The sequence below is a fragment of the Leucoraja erinacea genome, chromosome 16 (assembly GCF_028641065.1).
Source record: "Leucoraja erinacea ecotype New England chromosome 16, Leri_hhj_1, whole genome shotgun sequence".
NCBI classification, from domain to species: domain Eukaryota; kingdom Metazoa; phylum Chordata; class Chondrichthyes; order Rajiformes; family Rajidae; genus Leucoraja; species Leucoraja erinaceus.
In genome coordinates, this window is record NC_073392.1 from 39813269 (window position 1) to 39836900 (window position 23632).

A 23632-nucleotide genomic window follows, 5' to 3' on the forward strand; every position below is an offset into this window, starting at 1 on the left:
GTGCATTAGTGCAAAAGAGAAAGAATACAAATTGCAGAATACAATTCGAGAAAATAGAGATTACAGAACAGTGCGAGGGCTGCAACAAAGCAGATTGGAAGATTGGGAATTCATCCTCAGCATATGAGAGAGACTTATAACAGTGGGGAAGAATCTGGCGGTACACATTTCCAAGTTTCTGTCCAACGGGAGAGAATAATCGTGGGTGAGAGTGGCCCATGCTAGCTACTTTCCCTAGGAAGCATTGAGGTGGGGAGGCTGGTTTTTGTGATGGTTTGGGTTGCGTTGACAACTGTACAATTTTGTGCGGTCCGGGGCAAAGGAGTTGCTGCACAAGCTGTGATGCATCTGGATGATTACTTACTGCCTAGTATGCCTCCTGGCATGTAAGGCAGCAACGAAGGTCCTCCACTCCTTGTTGATTCCTTCAGTTGCTGTGTCTGTAACATATGTATTTTACAAGACAGGGTTGTTAGCCTTGTGCTCAACCTCCAACCTGGAGGACCAGTGGATCGCTCTTCGTCTCGCCTCTACCCTTCCAGCATGGGAGACCCTAACAGGAGACGAATCTCCCGCTGGCATAGCTCTAGGGGTCACTGAGACACACAAGCTCCCCGACCACAACAAGGTTGCAATCGAAAGGGGAGCGCATCTGGATAGGACCCTTTCTATGGAGCAGATTAGAAATTGGAGGCGTCTAATTTCCTTGGCTTTCCACGGAATTGGAGATATTGCCGTGCTTTCGTGGACTTGTGGTTGTACAAAGACACATTGTTGGTGATATTTACACTGAGGAACTTGATACAGACTGACCGGGTTGTGTACTCCACCCCACTTCCTGAAGTCGATGACCAGCTCCTTTGCCTTGCTGATGTTGAGGGAGAGATTGTCGTCTTGACACCATGTGACTAAACTCTTTATCGCCTTCCTGTACTCTGGGCATTGTTTGAGGTTCAGCCCACTAGCGTGGTGTCATCTGGAGTTAGCCCAGAATTTGGCATACAGTTGTGAGTGTGTGTGTGTCACAACTGAGTAACATGGGAATTTGAGTCTTGTCTTCCTGGCAGTCTCTTGCTTAATTTCCCCCTGCCCCCCCCTTCTCCACCCCAGCAGATTCTGAGAATATTGTGTTATACGCACAACCCTCTGCTTCCAATCACATTTTCGAGATCCCTTGATGAAAAACAAAACTATGGAGAACAGGGATGTGTCTGGTGGAGGAATTGTGCTTTTAAAATACATTAAGCAAGGTGCTTAAGATGACCTGTGCAGTGTGGGTTTCTTGTTTGTCGGCTGGGGCCATTTTCTCATTTTCACAGTTCAGCTGAAAACAAAGGCGCCCTTATCCTTTCACTGGGTTGTGTTCACAAGCGCTGACATCAGCCTTCCCCAGCAGGAGAATATTCTGTATTAAAAGTCTACAGGGGAGTTGGCAAACTTAACAGAAATCTTTTCTCATGACTTTGTTTTATTGATCACTCGGTTCATATTCACGTCTATGTAAAATGCCAGGAGCAATAATTGTTGATACGACGTTGAAAATTATTGGCATAAACCTGACTTTTTTAAAATAAAAGTCCTGTTTTTATTTTCTTTACGGAATTCCTTTTCCCCCCAAAACATAAACATTTCGGACAAATTTGTATAATATTTTTGCCGCAAGTTCTTTTTTTAAATTTGCATTTCGTGCAGTTATCTGAGGGATCTGGGAAAAGATTGTACGCAGATTTGGTGCAGTTGCATGGGGCTTTTATGTTGAAATAGCTGTAGCCGACCCAGCTTTTCATGAGAGAGCCTGCCAAGTTTCAGGGGCCCAGGACTTTCTTGTGGGAGGACATTGGCTGCCTCCATGCTTTTTGACAATGATTAAAGTGAGGTTAGTACCAAAACCTTCCATTCTATTTTTTATAAAAACAGATGGTAGTTCCATGTTCAGCTGCAATTAATTTTAAGGTTTGAGCCTGTGTGTTCCGTAGAAGTAACATTATTTGTTCAGCTGTGAACTCCAATCTCCCCGCTGTACCATTAGATCACAAGCACTTGTGATTGGTGTAGATACTGTACTTCAGATCCTAACATACCAACTTTGACTAACTGGAAGATGCATTTCCTCAGCAAACACAGTTAATTATTTTATGCAGGAATATATCAATAGTTTACCCTTAATGCAAACTTTATGCACATTAGTAGGACCTTACATCTAATTAATTTTTTTTTAAATCGCATGTACAGTACGATACGATAGAACTTTATTTATCCCAGGAGGGAAATTGATCTGCCAACAGTCCATGAAAAACAAGATGCATGAAACATGAAATTAGAGTGACAAGTGGAAAGGTTGGGGGAAGTGGGAGGGGGAACATGTTATCTGCACATATGTAAATAATGTTACTATATCTGTTTAGTTCTATATTTTACTTAAAAGAAGGCAATCGGAAGTACAACCATCGAGTTGATTTTTATTCCGTTCGAAGCAATTAGAAAAAAAATGCATTAAAGGTGAGATTTTAGATCTGATAGTTTAATTTGCAATTGCCAATTGTACACTTTAGGGAACTGGTACTAAAATGGTTGATGAAGCTGTTTCCGTTTTTTGCATACTGTGTGTAATGGTGCAGAATGTGAACCCTGACTGGGCCCCCTTTAGAGTCTGGCGCATTTGTAGGTCTGGTGTGTGTGTGTGAGAGAGAGAATACTGTACAAACCAAAACTGGCAGATGCAGCAGTGCTCAAATTTATCACTTTTTTCAAAACGAGCCCCAATTTTAGAACTCTGTTTCATTGCTATGATTTAACAATGTTTAAAATGTTCTTCCTTCAAATAGGTTTATTGTATTTAATGAAAACGCGATCAGTGCAACTTTGAACATAATAATCATGTGATGTACATCATTAACCAGTTTAGTTTATTGTCACGTGTACCGAGGTACAGTGAAAAGCTTTTTGTTGCGTGCTATCCAGTCAGCAGAAAGACAATATGTGATTACAATTGATCCATTTACAGTGTATAGATACATGATGAGGGAATAACGTTTAGTGCAAGGTAAAGTCCAATCAAGAATAATCCAAAGGTCATCAAAGAGGTAGATAATAGTTCAGGACTTGTGTGGTAGGATGATTCAGTTGCCTGATAACAGCTGGGAAGAAACTGTCCCCGAACCTAGCAGTGTGTGTTTTCACACTTTGTGAAGTAATGTGTAAAAGTAATGGAGGAATAGAAAGTAAAAATTGTGCACATATTCCATATACCTCATTGGTGACCCTCGGACTATCTTTGATCGGACTTTACTGGCTTTACCTCATTCTAAACGTTATTCTCATATCCTGAATCTACACATTGTAAATGGCTCGATTGTAATAATGTATTGTCTTTCCGCTGACTGGATAGCAGGCAACAAACAGCTTTTCACTGTACCTCGGTACAGGTGACAAACTACACTAATCGGAAAATTAACACTAAATTATGAGAAAGAGCCAGTCCCACCTCAAAAAGAGAACGTTTGATTCCCTGCCTCGAGGTGAAGGATGTTATGATGTTACGTTGGCATGTGTTATCATCATATTGATGATTGACTTAAGTAATAATCGAGTGAAGATTTCTAGAAATGACCCTATGTTTTTTCACAATATTCAGAGACATTTGTAATTAGTGCTTTTCCATAATTTCATAAAACATAGGAGGCCATTTGACTCCAAGTATATGCTGTTTCTAAAGCCCCTGTCTCACATGTGTCCTTGGCCTGCTAATTACGCGACCTCGTGGTTGAGTTGAGCCGCGAAGGTCGCGCGCGACTTCATGCGCCCGCACAGCCGTCTGGAGTGCGTGACGTCATTTGAAGATGGACACAAAGTGCAGGAGTAACTCAGCGGGACCGGCAGCATCTCTGGAGAGAAGGAATGGGTGATGTTTTGGGTCGAGGCTCTTCTTCAGTCTGAAAGAAGGATCTTGACCCGAAACGTCATCCATTCCTTCTCTCCTGAGATGCTGCCGGTCCCGCTGTGTTACTCGTGCACTTTGTGTCCATCTTCAATTTTCTTGGCCCCGCTCTGGGAGTAGGAGTGGGGGCGGATCCGGACCGCAACGGCCGTGAGCCCCAGGCCGAGCTCGCCGATCGTTTGCCTGCTTCTTCTGCTGTTGGAGGTGAGACGTTACGTCGTGCCCGGGTCTTGGGCCTGTCCTACTTTGGCCGTCAGTTACACGACAGGCCGGTGGCGCGTGAAGATTTAGTTCGCTACAAAATGTCGGTGCGCCGCACGATACCGCGCACAACTCTATACCCCACCGCGCCTCTCAGTGGGACCGGCCCTGCGCGGCTACACAATGCCCGTGCGCCTCAACACGATGACGAGATCGTGTAATTTGCATGTCAAGGACACGTAAGTGGGACAGGCCCTTTAGACCCATCCAACAGCAATCCTACTTTGGTTACTTTATTTTTGAATTTGTAAAGATGGGTAACATTCCTATCTATTCATAATATTTCCATTGATTGCAAAATATATATTTGGGACAATCTTTGCATGATCAGGGATGGGGGGAGGTGCTGTATGGTTAAAGTAGGAGATACAGTTTGTGACATGATAGACAAAGGAGGTTGAGGAATGGAATTGGCCAACGTTTGGGTTAAGTTTGTATTCGTTCAACTGAAATTTAAGTAGGGATGCTGCTTTCCCAGTGGTTAAGAGAGTTATTAATGTCATATGCTATTAAATATCCTGGTTTAGTCCACAGAATGTCCCAAATTAACCCCACAGTTTATGCTCATACGGACGTTGATTGCTCAAGGACATTGTCAAAAGTTATTTTTATTGTACTTTCATCTTTGCAAATTGTTTACCCACAGCGCCCTCCACAATGTTTGGGCCAAAGACCCATCATTTATTTATTTGCCTCTGTACTCCACAATTTGAGATTTGTAATAGAAAAAATCACGTGGTTAAATCACATTGTCAGATTTTAATAAAGGCCATTTGTATACATTTTGGTTTCACCATGTAGAAATTACAGCAGTGTTTATACATAGTCCCCCCCATTTCAGGGCACCATAATGTTTCGGACACAGCAATGTCATGTAAATGAATGATGTTTAGTATTTTGTTGCATATCTTTTGCATGCAATGACTGCCTGAAGTCTGTGAAATGGGACGACCATGTATAAACACAGCTGTAATTTCTACATGGTGAAACCAAAATGTATAAAAATGGCCTTTAATAAAATCTGACAATGTGCACTTTAACCACATGTGATTTTTAATATTACAAAGCTCAAATTGTGGAGAACAGAGGCAAATAAATAAATGATGGGTCTTTGTCCCAAACATTATGGAGGGCACTGTACATTGAAATGACTTAAATTTCTTTCACATAATATAAATCTGGAGAGAATCAGTTAAATCACAAGCCCAATAATAGTGGCAAGTAAAGCACCCATTAGTGAACCGGACGGAGAGAAAATAAAATTAAGTGCTACTGAAGGGTACAGAAAGAATCCAAAAATCAAGTAGTAATGCGATCAAGACTTGAATGTTCAAGTTTTGCTTGTGCATTTTATGGTGTAGCATAGCCTCCACGTCCAAGGGTTACCACTGTGGTTGTGATTTATATTACATTTCTGTTCATCAGCATTCCCCGAATATTACATCCACCAATTTTGTACCCTTCCCGCAGGATGCTCCTCCCTGCCTACTGAGTATTCACGCCCAGAAGTTTTTAATTAGCATCAATGTATTTTTCCATAGTGTGAGAGAGAAAAAAATATTAAAATGCATGTTCAAAGAAAGTAATGGGCATATCACTGATCATATGGGTCCAGTGCACTTTAGACTACTTTAAAGTCCACAATACTTTCAGTCAGCAATAGTCACATTGCTCTTCAAAAATACAGCGCCTCCATAATGTTTGGGACAAAGACCCATCATTTATTTATTCGCCTCTGTACTCCACAATTTGGGATTTGTAATAGAAAAAAATCATGTATGGCTGCTGAAGTTACTGGCTCATTTATCTTCATTGATGATATAACTGCTGATGGTAGTAGCATAATGAATTCTGAAGTGTATAGACACATCCTATTTGCTCAAGTTCAAACAAATGCCTCAAAACTCTTTGGCCGGCAGTTAATTCTGCAGCAAGACAATGATCCCAAACGTACTGCTAAAGCAACAAAGGAGTTTTTCAAAGCTAAAAAATTGTCATTTCTTGAGTGGCCAAGTCAATTGCCCGATCTGAACCCAATTGAGCATGCCTTTTATATGCTAAAGAGATAACTGAAGGGGACTAGTCCCCAAAACAAGCATAAGCTAAAGATGGCTGCAATACAGGCCTGGCAGAGCATCACCAGAGAAGACACCCAGCAACTGGTGATGTCCATGAATCGCAGACTTCAAGCAGTCATTGCATGCAAAGGACATGCAACAAAATACTAAACACGACTACTTTCATTTACATGACATTACTGTGTCTCAAACATTATGGTGCCCTGAAATGGGGGGACCATGTATAAACACTGCTGTAATTTCTACATGGTGAAACCAAAATGTATAAAAATGGCCTTTATTAAAATCTGACAATGTGCACTTTAACCACATGTGATTTTTTTCTATTACAAATCTCAAATTGTGGAGTACAGAGGCAAATAAATAAATGATGGGTCTTTGTCCCAAACATTATGGAGGGCACTGTATGACTTTTACATTAGAAAATATTGAGGTCAGCTGAAGGGAAACATTTCCCTGAGAAAGAATATTATGTTCAGAGATAAAATATGCCTTTTTAATGCCTATTCAATTTTCCTAAATTTATTGAATTCTATACCCGGTCGAATTACATTTTCTTGCGAAAAGTTAGATTTTAAGGGGCTTCCAGCATGTAACTGCATTTTGTTAAGACGTAGGTTTGACTTGTCCCACTTACTTTGAGCTCGTAATTCAACAGAGCAGATATTGTCCCAGTCAGTTAGGTGGTTTTATGCCGTGCTTGGAGGTTAAGAGTTGATCTTTCTGTGCCTGTGTATTTGCCTAAGTATCTCACTGCAAACCACACACCGTGTGTTCCTGTATAATATTTATACTGACTGCTCGTGACAAAAAAGGTCAAAAAATACTAGCAAAAGAAAATAAAGATCAGATGTCTTTGTTTTTTAAGTAAAAGCTTGTGGCTATTGAAATGGCACTTTTTAGTTGAACAAAAGCAATGCTGGAGTTCCAGTAATTAAAGATTTTCATTTGTGAATGCCAACAACTCTTCAAAATTAACACTATGGAGACCTGGTCTATTTAACAAAAGCCTCGTCATTAAGAGAGAATTCAATCTATTGTACCCGTTAAATTGTTTCGCAACATAATCTTTTTAATTTGTACAGAATGCTCATGATAATCAATTGTAACTCAAACGTACAGTCCAACCTGGCCAATAGTAGTGAGATCACATACATTTAGTTCTCTCCAAATCTGTTGTTGAATGGCTCCTTGAATTTTATATTTGCAGAAATGAATGAAACAAAATTTGGGATTTGGCCTGCTTGATTATTTGCATGCTATCCACTGGAATATGTCATATCAGTCAATTGATCAGTGTTTTCCTGCTGCTGATCTTATTAATTTTATAGCAAGTAGCATTCCTCACCCTTCCAATCAACCCTTCGCACCAAGCCCGTGCCATTTGTATTTGTCAGCACAAGTTGTGAACAACAGAGAATTCAATGGTTCTACTATCAGAGAAGCATTTCAAAATGACTGCACGTTAGTTTTAGCTTGTTTTCTGGTGGCATTATCTATCCAGCAAAATACTAACAGAATAACCATTTACAGGAGCAAGCCTGTCAACGGGGACTTTCGTAAAGATCCCCAACGAGAGCGAAGCCGGAGCCCGATAGAACGTGCCGCAATGTCAACCATGAGCCATCTCAGCAATCATGCCTATGCTGGCATAGGACTAGCAAGTATGTCAATGGAACAGCCTCTAGCACTGACCAAAAATAGCATGGATGCAACTCGGACAGTCAGCATTGGCGTGGAACGACAGCAGGTATGAACGGACCTTTTTGCTTTTGTCCTTAACAAAATCTATCTTAACAAAATCTGTCTATTGGGAATTAGTTTTGCTCTCGTGAGTATTGACATATCTTCGGAGAATCAGAAGGCTGAACTATTCATCTATTCATTTATTTTCACGGGTATTTGATTTTTTTAAATTATCTAGTATTAATAATATTCATCTCGCAAGCAACTTTGTTTCTGTGCCATCCACATTCGTCAACAAATCTGTAGATAACATACACATTGTAATTTGGCCTTTGCTCAGTGTAGTAGCACTGCCACTAAAGTAGAACTGTAAAAGACCCATTGCCAGGCAATGTATTATAGTTTTTCTGACGACTATAGTCATATCTTGGATAGACTCAAAATGCTGGAGTAACTCAGCGGGACAGGCAGCATCTCCTAGTGTTGATTTGGCTTGATTGGCAGCACGCATCTCCTGTTGGTGGATTCTGTGTTCCTCCCATTGCCAGAGCATGGGCTAGGTTGTTGCTTCAGTGACATTATGGGCAGAGGTGCCTTTGGTTGGATGAATGCACGGAGGCACAGTGGTGTAGCGGTAGAGCTGCTGCCTTACAGCACCGGAGACCCGTGTTCGAACCTGACCATGGGTGCTCCGGTTTCCTCCCACATTCCAATGTCGTGCAGGTTTTGTAGATTAATTAGCTTTGGTAAAATTGTTTAATTGTCCCTAGTGTGTAGGATAGTGTATGGGATGATCGCAGGTTGGTGCGGATTCAGTGGGCCTGTTTCAGCACTGGATCTCCAAAGTCTAAAATTTAAACTGAGCATACGACCATATGTGAGTTTTAAAAACATGCTGATGCATGTCTTTTTGATGAAGATTGGGCATTGTTAATTGAACCATGAGCAAATGACAAGTTCTCAATCACATGACTGCAGAATTTTAATTTGAAAGTTGGATGCTAAAATTCCTTCTAAAGTCACCCATAACTGCACTTCAAAAGCAGGTTCTTATACCACTAGGGGTTCTGAATTGATGAATAGTTCGAGATAAATTTAGGTTACTTCATTTGTATTTTCCGGTAAGTTGTGCATGGTAAGCTCTCCTTCAGAAATGGTGTTAAAGAATAAAAATGGCATATATGAATTAGGGGCGCAGGGGTTGTTTGTAACTGCATTTGGGGTGGCACGGTGGCATAGGGGTAGAGTTGCCGCTTTTGGCCCCTGACCCACTTTCCTGAGTTACTCACGAGTTCTCCCGAGTTTTCCCCTTGATTCAAACTCTGAGAATTACGGTAATAGCCAGCCGTAGGTACTCGGGGCTATTTTTTTTTAAACTTGTGGATATTTTTCAACATGCTGAAAAAACGTCCCGACTTACCTGATGCCTCGAGTTCCTACGGCTGGCATTACGAGCCGCTACGATATATCCACGGACTCGCTACGGACATTCCCCGAGTTTGAATCAAGGGGAAAACTCGGGAGAATTCGTGAGTAACTCGGGAAAGTGGGACGGGCTTTACTCTCCCAGACCCGGTTTGATCCTGACCACCGGTGCTGTCTGTGTGGAGTCTGTACGTTCTCCCTGTGACCTGCTTGGGTTTTTCTGAGATCTTCGGTTTCCTCCCACACTCCAAAGTAGTACAGGTTTGTAGGTTTATTTGTTTGGTGTATGTGTAAATTGTATCTCGTATGTGTAGGGTAGTGTTAATGTGCGGGGATCGCTGGTCGGTGTGGACTTGGTGGGCCGAAGGGCCTGTTTCTGCGCTGTACCTCGAAACTAAACTGATCATATTTGTCCTGCTGTGGGACAAATGTAAAATGTTACTAGTATAGTGGAGTTTCTCGTGGCTCAGGATAATACAAAGAGCTGGTGAGAATGGGGGAAATCAAATTCACTGTGTTTGAAATGTGAATTTTCACCCCTGCTATTTAACAGAGACCATTGCAGCCATAATAGAAACACTGCAGCATCCGCATTATATTCAGTTTCATGAAACGCACGGCAAATGGTATTTAAATGCAATGTTACTGCAATTCCCCTCTTATAAAAGAGCACTGCTGAACAGGGGAACACCTAGGTGATTAGTTTTACAAAACTCATTCAATATTGAAGAAAAGATGCAGCATTAGAGATGCGGTTAAAACAAATCGATGGTTTCCAGCGGAGATCCCATGGCATTGTTTGTAAAGGACAAAGGGAGTTCTCTGGTGAACATCTATTCTTCAGCCAAACTTACTCGTTCGAATGGATGCCAATGAAACCTTGCTACAAACCCTAATCTTTCCAACTTTTGTGTCCAGATTTGTTGCTGCACCAATGGGAGTTGCTTGAGATTTGAGCATCAGTTCTAATTAAAATTGACTCTTGGCTAGAATTCAATAGCTTGACTTATGGAAGATGAAGGATTGAGTACAAGTCCTGCACTGGAAGAGCATCCTTCCACAGAATGTTTTTTCAGGGGATGTAAAGAGTTTCACCGCCTACCATTGTTAGGTTAGTGGAGCTGCTGAAGATTCCCGAATGAGGTAACCTCATTGCCAACTAATTTCAGATTGGGTCCTTAACTGACATTAGGACCCAATCCTTGCCCAAACTCCACTGATCAATGCATTTGGCAGTGGGATCAGTGCCCGGATAAACTGGATGCAGCCAGTTCGATTGCTGAAAAAATGTGTACGGTGCTTACTACATTCCATCTAACCACACCCCCCATAAACCAACATGCTTCCCTATTACTAAAGCATTGACAATACTTTGATGGTTCTGAAAGCAGTCGACTTGATGGGCCGAATGGCCTAATTCTACTCCTATAACCTATGAAACGTTTAGAATCATTCTAAACTCAAAGTGCTATTTAAATGTGCCCTATAAATTACATGTTTAATGACCAGTCTGGCATGCAAAATTAATATTGTTTTTCAATAATAAACATAGCACAAGGCTTAAAACAAATTGCATGAAATACAGAGGAAGGGTAGGGCAAGGATAGACGGGATAAGTACCTTAAATATCCCAGTTAGTAATTTGGGGGGGATTTAAAACATCTTTTGAAGCCGATTAAACTCCTTGCCGTGGTCTGGAATTCCTTTTTATTTTAGTCTTTGTGAAAAAAGAGATTGGGGGATAAATGAGAATCTCTACTTTTCCAGTTTAGACTGATAAACGCTGTCGACATTAGGGATGTCCAGCTGTGTCTGAGTTTTTCTGAATTTCTTCCTTATGAGCTTCACAAATGGTCTGTTATCTAAATTTGAAAAAAAGGTATAATTGGACTGCATGGGTCTGAAGGGTCCCGACCTGAAATCTAGCCTGACCCACTGAGTTATTCCAGTACTTTCTTTCATGATGTAAATAGTTTCCTACGAGAAGGTATCTTGCATTTAAAAAAAAACGCTCTTTGCATTTTCATTAAGTCAAAGGTTTTGGAATGTGGTTATTGGTCGACGTGGCAGATGGCTTGCATGTGGTAGAGTTTCTCAGACAAGAATTAGCAATATCATGGCTCTTGATTAAGAGGGAAGTGCTATCCAGAGACTGACCCAACTCTTTTGGGTTTAGTTTAGAGAAACAGCATGGAAACAGGCCCTTCGGCCCACCGAGTCCACACTGACCAGCGATCCCCGCACATTAGCACTATCCTACACACGCTCGGGACAATTTTTACATTTGCACCAAGCCAATTCACCTACAAATCTGTACGTCTTTGGAGTGTGGGAGGAAACCGAAGGTCTCGGGAAAAACCCATGCAGCTCACGGGGAAAATGTACAAACTCCGTACAGACAGCGCCCGTAGTCAAGATGGAATCCGGGTCCTTGGCGCTGTCAGGTAGCAACTGTACCGCTGGGTCACGGTGCCATCCATGTTGTTACATCTTTTGCATTCAATCATGCTGATTTAAGGGGACTGCTGTATCATCTGAAAATAGCACCACGTCAACAGAGTAGAATGGCTTTTAAGCCTAGTTTATGCATCAAATCCGCTTGGTCGTAATTGTGTGAGTCACAATAATGAACCAAATTGGCGCATCTAAATACGTAGCAAGTATACAGCACTCCTGTTCACCGGCAAGCAGGCAAAACAAGGCTGACCTTGCCGGTGGTTAGTTCTTTGTAAAACTTCAGTCTAGAGTTACCTGTTAATTCTTTTGATCTTGTATAAATCCTGTGTTTTACCAAAATGGAATGGATAAATGTTAGATTATATTGAAAAGCTATGCCAAATTACTCAATAACAAATGGATTTATTTATATGTTTAGGAAAGCAACCAATGCGGTGTCATTATTTCATGATAATCTTTGGACTCCAGTGCCATGCATTCAGGGTTTCATGAAAGCTATAATTAAGTGTTTAATTGTTGATTGGAACTGCACTAATGCACTGTTTTTGTCTGTTCAGAATCGGCCGTCCGTAATTACATGTGCATCTGGTAACAATCGTAACTGCAACCTTTCCCATTGCCCTATTGCTCACAATGGTTGTGTTCCAGCAATGCCCCAAAGCTACAGGAGACCCTCCAATTGTAAGTTGCATTTTCAGTCCTGTTTATGCAAGCAACCTAACTGTATCCAGTCATGCCCTTAGGCTCTGTTTTTATTTTTAAAAGTACAGTATTTGCCATCTGTGCAGCGATTTCCTTGATCATTTCAACATTTGCTCTTCAAGTAAAGGAGCCTCAGATGAACCAAGTTTTTTGTGTTGGGCCAAAATGACCAAATTTGTACAATTAAGTTAGTACAGATTTCTTATCAAATGCTTAAAGTGGTTGACAAAGCATTTCTGTCTCGACTAAAATATAGTGCTGTCTGTATGCGGGAAAAGTAGCTTTTACATGGGCAACTTTTGGTTTTGGATAGTCCCTGCAACTGGCAACAATATGGTACCATAGTGCCAAGTGAATGTGAATTAACAAAGCAGACCCATTGCATCTGGGCTTCAGCTACAGCCAATATAGGTCATGAGAAAAGATCTTTCACATTTCTCCTGTGGCTTTCAACTTGCACTGTTGTTTCAGCACGCCCACTGAAGAAATAAAATGGTGTTCTCGTCAAAATTGAAGTAGAATTTAAAACATTATCAGGAAATCCATTTTTCTACTAAGCGCTTTCATCTGGTGTCAAAAAAGTTAACCGTTTTAGGTTCTATACTATTTCAAGTTTCCCGAGTTGCCTGGTGAATAGCTCTGGTTTGTGTACAGCTGATCAGTACAGAAGCAAAGCTGATGTCATCTTTTCAGGTGGAATGTATTCTGATACCTGGTACAATATTCTAGTGTTCGGGGATTAAATGGAGTGTAATGGCAACAGTGTGATTAAAACCTAGTTACCCTCGCCTCTACTACCCTCATCTCGTTACTTCCCTCTTTGAATATTGAAGGGAGTCTTCATTCCTCATTGAGAATTGCATACTGTTAGAAACCTACCACAAAAGGCCTCTCCATCTGAAGATGGGTCTCGACCCAAAACGTCGCCTATTCCTTTTCTTCAGAGATGCCGAGTTACTCCAGCTTTTTGTGTCTCTCGTCTTTTTACTCCTTCCCATGAGGACTTCTTCCTATTGTCTTGTGTCACATAACATTATTTCCCATTTATTCCATTTCATCCCATTTCATGTTTCTAAGTTGCTGATAGCCTACCTTGTGAAATCCTGCTTTTGGCACGGGCTCCTCCAAGCTTGCTTGAATATCGTCGTCTTCTTTACCACTGATTCTACCCGAGGGAACCGGTCAAGTTGCACTAGGAAATTTTGCAGTAGAAAAATTGCTTTGTCCTGAGTTCAAAAGGCTGGCTGGCTGGCTGGCTACTAGAATAACAACTGTGTAAGATTTGATTAAGATAACCACTGATAATCTATTCTAATAATATTCAACTGTTGACATGAAACAATAGGAGAAAGCAGAATATAGTTCCAGGCCACCCCTGCATTTTTGGAAATTCACCATTCAAAATCTACACACCACTCCCCAACAATTTGAGATACAGAATAAAATTTGTTGTTAGAGGATTTATGTGAAGAAAAAGTAAACGGCACAAAACATTTTCTTCCAACTTGTGCTGCTGGAGTCGCATGTACAGACCATGTAGCTTCACGCTACAAAATAATCACAATGCAGTTAATTTTCTAGGGCGCAGCGCCTCTGTTATATGGAGGGTCGCTGTATTTCAAAGACCAAGCCCAGCATTATGAGATCGATGACAATCAATCCATACCAGCAAATAAAAACTGGATGGTTTGCATGTGGGTGAAACAGGAAACAACTATAAATCTGGTAAATTCTGATGGAGATGTAAACAGGAATGTCCAAGTGCATGCCTCGAATCTTATACTAGATGAACAATAATCCTTCGTCTAGAATTATGAAGATCAAGCAAATGTATTTGACATTCCTTGTGTAGCCACTGTTCCACCCTTATTATTAGAAACTGTTTGAGACTGAATCAGATTGTTTGCAATCTTGATGTAATATTCAACCCTGAGGTGAGCTTCAGACTTCAAATGTTTCCCTCATTAGGTCTTCCTTGACCCTGTCTCCCTGCTCCTTGTCTTTGTTATCTGTAGATTCTATACACAACCCACGGTCTGCCTCTTGTGCTCTATCCTTTGTAAACTGGAAGTTATTCAAAACATGTGTTCATTCAGAGTGTTCATTTGTTACCTTGAACTTCCATTGTTCAATCAAATATAGTTCTTGTCCTTGTTTAGGTTATCAAACATCTCCCAAGTTCTTCTCAATCGCTAGATCAGTAATCACTTCCAGTCCTGTGGCTCTTCTGGATACCTCCACGTATCCATTCTAACTGCATACGCATCCCCAACCTTAACTGCTCCACTGTTGCTGTGTCTTCAGCCATCAAAGCCCGAAGCTCTGGAATTGCATCAACTTGGATATCACAATATCCTTTTCCCTCCTTTCGACTGAGATTTTAATCTTCTGCATAGAAACATAGACATAGAAACATAGAAATTAGGTGCAGGAGTAGGCCATTCGGCCCTTACCATTCAATTGATCATGGCTGATCATCCAACTCAGTATCCCGTACCTGCCTTCTCTCCATACCCCCTGATCCCTTTAGCCACAAGGGCCACATCTAACTCCCTCTTAAATATAGCCATCAAATCCTCAAAGCTCTGTGGCAGAGATTGAGATCACCACTCTCTGTGTGAAAAAAGTTCTTCTCATCTCTTTTAAAGGATTTCCCCCTTATCCAGCTGTGACCCCTTGTCCTGGACTTCCCTAACATCGGGAACAATCTTCCTGCATCTAGCTTGTCCAACCCCTTAAGAATTTTGTAAGTTTCTATAAGATCCCCTCTCAATCTCCTAAATTCTAGAGAGTATAAACCAAGTCTATCCAGTCTTTCTTCATAAGACAGTCCTGACATCCCAGGATGCATGGAAGCAATAGGTGACGTTTCAGGTCGAGTCCCTTCTTCAGGAATTTGAATGTAAGTAGACACAAAGCTGGAGTAACTCAGCAGGACAGGCAGCATCTCTGGAGAGAAGGAATGGGTAACGTTTTGGGTCGAGACCCTTCTTCAGAAGTCTGAACGTCACCCTTTCCTTCTCTCCAGAGATGCTGCCTGGCCCACTGAGTTACTCCAGCATTTTGTGTCTACCTTCGGTGTAAACCAGCATCTGCAGTTCCTTCTTACGCTTTTAATCTTCCGTGCTAATATATCCCTGCGTTACAAAATTATTTTTAATGTTTATGATAGTTCCTTGGGAAATGTTACTCTCCTCGTGGCTCCATATAAATACGAGCTGTTGTTGGGTGGGATCCAAGACAAACTTTCTGTTCTGGTTACATCAGCAGTTTACTTCAATTTCAACGAGAAAATCTGGAGAAATTGGGAAGTCGTGATCTTACTGGTTCTCAATTGTACCCGTTGTGTAGGTTTGATACTTTCTCACAGTCCAGTCCAGATACATCACCTACACTTACAATAAATATCATTCAATGCTAGTTATTTGAGAATTAAAGCCAATAGCTACTTCCTTACTTCATAGTGTTTGAGAAATATTTCTAGCCGTTTATGTCATTACCAGGTCTTTTCTTGGACTAAAGGAATTTAAAAACTCTTCCCTTCAATTGATTAATATTCTGCATATAAATGTATGTTATTGGTTCTTGATTTCTTTTTTTTTAAATAATCTTTTTATTATAGCCAGGTACATATCATATTAAAAACATTTAGTGTATATCATTCCTACATTACTAATATTATCGATTGATATTAACTCTGCTTCTAATATTTTTTTTAATATAGATAGAAAATAAGAAAGAGAAATAAAAAAATTAAAAAGCATGATAAAGAAGAATGGAATAATTTACTAAAAATACAACTTTGGAGATAAGTTCGTAAATTATAAAGTATAACTTTTCATCTGATCCTTAATTCGAGTTTCAGTCATGTTCACGTGCCGAGCCAGTCTGCCCCTTCAAGTAGTCAATGAATGGAGACCATATTCTGATGAAAAAGTTCTTGTTTGTCCATTAAGACAAGTCTGATTCTTTCCAAATGTAAGGTCTCCGACATTTCCACAATCCCCATTTTAATTGTGGGGGTTATAGGACCTTTCCAAAATTTTAATATTAATTTTTTCCCAGTTATTATACTATAGTCGATAAAGTTTATTTGGGTTGTTGTAAATGTTAGGCTTTGTTCTGATATTCCTAGTATTATTAGTTGGTTCTTGATTTCTACCCTAAAATTTAAAAATTCAATGAGGTTGCAATGATTTGAGCATTAATATATAAAATGAAATATATTCTGATGTTGCAAGGGTCTAAAATAACAATCTGGTGCTGTATATAAAGAATGAGAGCCAGCATAATCTCCAGGCAAAGCAGACAAGGTCATGTAGCCTTCATTCTGGCAACAGTTTTAATTACCATGTTTGCAGCTTTTAGTTTTTTTTATTTTTCAAATCTACTTTCAAGTGTTTGCAATAATGCTGTGGAAATGCTACGTCAAGGTATTGCTCTATCCTCTCCTGTCCCAAAGGAGCTCATTTAGTTTATCTTGGGTCATAAGTAATCGGAGCAGAATTGGGCCACTTAGCCCATCTTGTCTGCTCCGTCATTCAATCATGGCTGATGCATCTCTCCCTCCTAACCCCATTCTCTTGCCTTCTCCCCATAACCCCTGACGATCGTTTGGTTGTCTCTTTCCTTTAATTGTTTTTAGTATTAAGAAACCTGTATTTTGAAATGCTGTTGATTTAGTGAATTGTTTGAAAGACACAGCATGGAAACAGGCTGTTCGGCCCACCGGGTCCACAGCAAGCATAGCCCACTTTCACATCCACTCCCAACGCAGTCGGGGCAATTTATAGAGGCCATTTAAACTTGCACGTCTTTGGGAACTGGGATTAAAATGGAGCACCCAAAGGAAAACCTGCATGGTTTCAGGGAGAACGTGCAAACTCCACACATGTAGCGGGGGTGGGGGGGAGGGGGGTCAAAGTCAATCGTGGGTCTACCGTTGTGAGGCAGTTCTACCAGCTGCGACTGTTGCCCTGGACTGGTGGTCTTTAGTCCAACACTGGCAGATTATTTTAAATTAAGAACATGAAATGCTGGAAGTACTCAACATCTGTTTGTGAAGGGGGTCATGGAGAGAGTGGGGGGAGAGCTTCTCAGGTTGATGTCTTAACCATTTGAACAGTTTTGATGAAAGATCATCAGTCTGAAGCAGCAATTCGTGTCTCTTGTTGTACAGTTACTGATTGACCTGGGGTTCAAGCATTTTTATTTATGGTTTCAGATTTCCAACAGCTGCAGTGTTTTGTGTTAGCAGCATTTGATTTTCCTGATCTTAGTCATAGTGTCAAAGAGTGAAACAATGTGGAAACTGGCCCTTCGGCCCAATTTGCCCACTCCGACCAACATGTCCCAGCTGCACTAGTCCCACCTGCCCACGTTTGGCCCAGATCCCTCCAAACTTGTCCTATCCACGTACCTGTCTAAACTGTTTCTTAAACCTTGGGATAGTCTCTGCCTCAACTACCTCCACTGGCTGCTTGTTCCATACACCCACCACCCTCTGTGTGGAGAAAGTTACCCTCCAGATTCCCATTAAACCTTTTCCCCTTCACCGTTAAACCCATGTCCTCGGATCCTTGATTCCCCACTCTGGGCATCTAGCTGAGAGAAATTTGTACCAGTCTGGACATATTGGTCTTTTGTAACTTGTTCCAAGTGAGCAGCGATGGCCAGCATTTCCTAACCTGACTGTGAAAGACACCTATAAAGATGAGTGAGCAGGGACTGTGGGCCATGAGTCCAGACAGGTCACAGTGGTGAGGGTTGTGGGTCTTTTCTTAGTGGCAGTCGGTGCTGAGAGCCCGTGAAGTCTTGGCGGGTAAAATAACATTGGAATTTTTTTCCTCCTGTCCAGTTAATACTGAATATGGCAAAACATCACAGACAATATAAATGGGGGGGAAATTCAAAATGATTTGTCATGTACTGTTTGGAGTATGGATTAATAGCAGTAAAAATGGGCCTGTCTTTTGTATTGCTTGGTGTCCGAGGACATCATAACATTACTGCATTCCATGTCCCATGAATTCTAACACTGTGTGTGTGTGTGTGTGTGTGTTGTATAAAAATAAACAATTATGTTCCAAACCTGAAGGTACACAAAAATGCTTTGGAAACTCAGCGGGTGCAGCAGCATCTATGGGGCGAAGGAAATATGTTCCAAACCTGTATCATTCTCAAATCCCTTCTATTTACTTTAGTGTTTTAGTGTTGCTTTATATGGCTGTCTCTCACCCCCCCCCCCCCCAGCATAGCTATCTTTTCAATGGTTTTAGCTTGTGCGTACCTTGCCACCTTTCACCTCAGTCCTCAGGATTTCAGTCTTCCTCACTGGTCCAACTTGACAAGAATCTGTGTAGGAAGGAACTTTCTGCCTTCAGTCTGAAGAAGGAAGGGTCTTGACCTGAAATGTCATCTATTCTTTCTCTCCAGAGATGCTGCCTGTCCCGCTGAGTTAATCCAGCATTTTGTGTCCATCTTTGTCAAGAATGTGGCCCATTTCCAGGTCTGATGTTGCGCATTGTTTTGCATTCCTTCAGTTCTGCCAAAACGAAGGGCTCCCACCCAGTGTCAACAAAGTACAGGTTCTCTTCCCAGCCGGCATCTTGCATTTTGTAGGGCCCCGTTCCTACAGTTAAATGTTGTAGTTGGAATTGCAGGTTCCCAGTAAGTAGAAGTGAGTTTTTAAAAAAAAACCCAAATTAAATAAAACTTCATTCAGTATAATCATGTTCCCTTTTCACAGACAAAATAGAAACTTGAACCCAAATTCCAAAACACACTTTTTTGGAGAAGAAATGTAGTTTAGTTCTATGGTTGAAGATAGACACAAAATGCTGGAGTGACTTAGCGGGTCATACAGCATCTCTGGAGAAAAGGAATAGGTGACTTTTCGGGTCGAGACCTTTCTTCAGACCGAGATGAGTCTGAAGAAGGTTTTCAACCCGAAACGTTGTCTATTTCCTTCGCTCCATAGGTGCTGAGTTTCTCCAGCATTTTTGTCTACCTTCGATTTTCCAGGATCTGCAGTTCCTTCTTAAACATGATGTCTGACCCGCTGAGTTACTCCAGCTTTTTGTGTCTTTCTTCTGTTTAAACCAGCATCTGCAGTTCCTTCCTACACACTTAATTCTCTGGATATCTGAAGTCAGGAGCGTATATTTTGCTTTGTAGTGGTGGTATATGATTACAACAAGCTGGTCTCCAGCTGATTGTATACTGTCATGGGAGGACCGTCATGTGTACAATGTTGGCTATGACGGTATGTTCTGGGAAAGGAAATTCTGTTTTCTAATGCCAATTCATATTTGATTGCAGACTTGGTATTTTAGTAGATTCCTTGAGCCTTTGAACTTAGAAAAGCCTGTGTGAATCTCCAAATGCAGTCCCTCCAAACATGTTTCATGGGTTTCATGGCTTGGAGCTAGACAATATATTGACTCTGATGCAGTACAGTGATAAGTGTTTGGAGGAAATAACAATATGAAAAGAAAAGCTTTTTATGTTGGCGCTGGTATTCCATCCATGAATTCACCTTTTTATTTGAAAATTCAGCTCAAAATACAAAATCAACAATAAAGTTTGGCTGAAACTGCAAATCATTTTCTGCTAAAGAAAATTGTAGAATCTGAACAATCAGCAGTTGAATGATAGTTTTTAGTATTAAGTGTGATTCAAAACAAATGAAGTATTTGCACACAGACCTCAGGTAATTTAAGTGGCTCTGGGAGGTGTTGTATTTTAACCATGATGTTTAGATTAAATTGCGTTGGGATTTTGTTTCTGCCATTAAATTAAGCACAACATTTGCTTTAAACTACAATGTTCAGCTGCCCTACCATTCATCCCAATAACCCCTTATCTTGTTGCCTTGTTTGACAGCTTCCATATCCACTGCTACAACCTGTGACCCTGTTGTGGAAGAACACTTTCGCCGAAGCCTTGGGGAGAAATACAAGCAGCCAGAGCCGGTGACGAATTCTGTTTCTATCACCGGATCAGTGGATGATCACTTTGCCAAAGCTCTCGGAGAAACATGGCTTCAGATCAAGGCTGCCAAAGATGGAGTTTCCAGCAGCCCCGATTCTGGTTCACGAAGGGGACAATCCTCGCCCTCCTCCCACATGGTCAATCATAATCACTCCCCTTCGGTGGTTTCATGAAGGGCGGGCGGGCGGGCGGACCAACCACGTTGCATTCTCCACCCAGTGAACTGCATGGTTTGACTGAGCTTGAACACTGCTAAATAAGTGGGGGAAGGGGGATTTTTTTTAATTTTTTTTTTAAACAGACACTTTTGTGTATTTGCTTAGCATTTGCAAAAGGGTGCCCTAAAAAAAGAAATAGCAGGAGCTATACATATACATTGTATGATGTAGCATCCTAATCGCCTGCCTCAGTTACCAAAGAAACCTCTGATGCAATTCTGCTGCCCCAAAAAGCCATGTTAAGATTGGTTGACCCAAACGCTTTGGCCTCTGCTAGTTTCTTTGACTAGAATTTGTGTGGTTTGCTTACAATGCTTTTCTGTTATGTCATTTTATATGTTTATATACTTGAAAAGAACTGTATGTCTGATTTGCACTATTGGGGGAGTGGTGAGGTTGCTTGTCAACCTTACATCAGATTTTCTTGTTAGATGGCAGACTGCTGACAATGAGGGCTTAGTATCATGTGCTTTAGAGGCAAAGCAACTTTGGAAGGGAAAGTCTCATACAGGTATAAGTCTTTCTCTATCTTCAGATTACATTTTGTGCTCACAACTGGACTGCATTTTTCTTTCAAAGAACACGGGCATTTTATTTTCCCCTGCACCCTTCATCTGTATTTTGTCAGCTTGTTCAAATAGATTTGAGATATGAAGGGCAATAGTGCTTCTATACAAGTAGCTGCATGATTTAAAAAAAATAGCTGGTATCTATATTGTATAGGCATAACGAGCACTAGAGCTTTTTCTTCAGAATTGTAGTTTATTTTCAACAGTAAAATTCCTAGATACTTACTGCTGGTACAGTTTTACGCAATGACATATAAGCATGTGTTCACACTGGTAGAAGCCAGCAAAAGGGGAAAGCCTCGGGAAAGGCCTGCATATAATATTCAGTGGATTATAACTTCCATGGTACAGGTGACAATAGCTTTGTGCATGACTGAATTAATATTGCGTAATGAATACAATTTGCTTAACAAAGTAATAAACTATCTCCCATGACTTTCACGGTTTATTTAAATCTAAAGTGTTTGGGCTTTGATGTGGTGATGCAGATTGTCATGGCTTGCAGAATACAATTTTAATTATTTTTTTTTCGATGCTTACTGTAGTCCTGTGCCAATGTGTACATTCCTCCAATAGTCTAGTGCTGTTTTGTTTGCTGTTTTAATAGCTACTCCCAACTACGAGAGGCAGAGGTACAGGAAGGAGCTGTGTAATGCTTTATAGCTTCCCAATTTAGACAAAGTCACACATGCCCATACATTCCGTCGCCCCAGTAAAAAACCGTACACATTTCATCGCCACCTTACTGGGCAGTTACCGCTGGTCCGCTTTGGCATTCAGTACCCTACTCTGTAGGTAAATCACTAAATGAACTCTTTTTATATAGGTAACTATAAGACCATCATTACGCTGTGCGTAAAGAATGTACAAACAAAATTCTTAGGTATTTTTTGAGGAACAATTAATTTGTTAATGATGTGTAGCTATTTAATTTTCCCTATCCTTTTTGTTGTAATCATGCAGTTTTTTTTTGTTTAGAGAAAAAAAAGTTGATCTTTTTTGTTTGGTGTAGATTTGTCTGATATAAGGTAAAAGTGCAGGAACACAGTTATCTATGGAAACACTGCATTAGTATTAATAGCCACTAGTTCATTACTGCTACAGGCTACTGAGCATTACATTGGTAGAAGGCTGTAGATGCTGTCTGTGAACTCTATGCGTCTGGTCACTTGGCTGTTTTTATAAAAATATACGAGACAACTGAACAAGAATACAAACAACAATCCAGGGATTGTGGACTAATTATAAATTTTGTGGAGACGTCAACATGTTCTGAAATGTATAGACCAAAATGTTCTGAAATGTATGAAATCTAGGGACAATTTTCATTATTAGGGACATCTGAAATGTCTACAATGTACTTGCTGTTCGTTTCAGTTTGTAAATTTGAACTCTATCCCTCTTGTTTGCGGCCTTGTTTCACCCAAAATGGAAAAAAAAAGCTTTTGACGGGCCACTTTTTGTACTTAAAGTAGCCTCAAAGAACAATAAAGTGCTCTTAAATCATATTGATTCTTGCAATTTCATTGTGATTGGGTTTGTAGATCAACAATCGTGGATCGTAAAGTAACTGATGTTGCTGTGGTAAAAATTATGTTCTTCTAGGTGTTATTATTGTGAAGAGCTTGGTGTACTGTTTGAGCTGAGAACTCACGAGGTAAATTAATTCTGTGTAAATGCCTGTGCTATTTCACACCATAAGGTCAGTAATCCAACCATTGGAACTGGAGTCATCTAAACTGTTAGAATCAGAAATTCCCTAACAACAGTAAACAAAACCTCAACCCATAGAAAAAAGCAAAGTTCTCCTAAAATTGCTCAATTCTGTTTGAGAGGCCAGTATACATGACTTCAAAGATGCCCTTGCCACCTATGCTTAAACCAATGACATCACAACATTGATTCATTATGTTTAATGCCACAATACAATTAAAAACTGAAAACATGGAATGAAATTTAGTTTAGAGATACAGTGTCTTACAGTGTTTAGAGATACAGGCCCTTTGGTCATCCAAGTACACGCCGACCAGTTCTATCCTGCACACTAGGGATGATTTGCAGAAGCCAAATTACCTACAAACTGCATGCCTTTGGAATTTGGGAGAAAAATGGAGCACCCGGAGAGAACATACAAACTCCATACCACACAGCGAGAACGTGCAAACTCCATACAGACAGCACCTGTGGTCAGGATCAATCCTGGGTCTGTGGTGTTGTAAGGCAGCAACTCTACTGTAGTGCGACTATAACTGAGGTGTTTTTTTGGATAATACACAATTAAAATTGAATCTGAAAATTGAATCTGAA

The 23632-nt window shown here is 40.6% G+C and overlaps 1 protein-coding gene across 2 annotated transcripts in view; it reads left to right on the top strand.

The window, feature by feature from the left end:
• The window catches only part of vgll4b (vestigial-like family member 4b), a 132904-nt gene extending 110073 nt beyond the window's left edge, over positions 1 to 22831 (top strand). For both annotated transcript variants that reach the window (XM_055648234.1, XM_055648233.1), the window contains 3 exons: positions 7810 to 8026; positions 12402 to 12525; positions 20431 to 22831. In XM_055648234.1, coding sequence (XP_055504209.1) covers positions 7810 to 8026; positions 12402 to 12525; positions 20431 to 20711 — 622 coding nt within the window. In that variant the 3' untranslated portion in view covers positions 20712 to 22831. The remainder of the gene's footprint in view (positions 1 to 7809; positions 8027 to 12401; positions 12526 to 20430) is intronic.
• Positions 22832 to 23632: the final 801 nt, after the last annotated feature.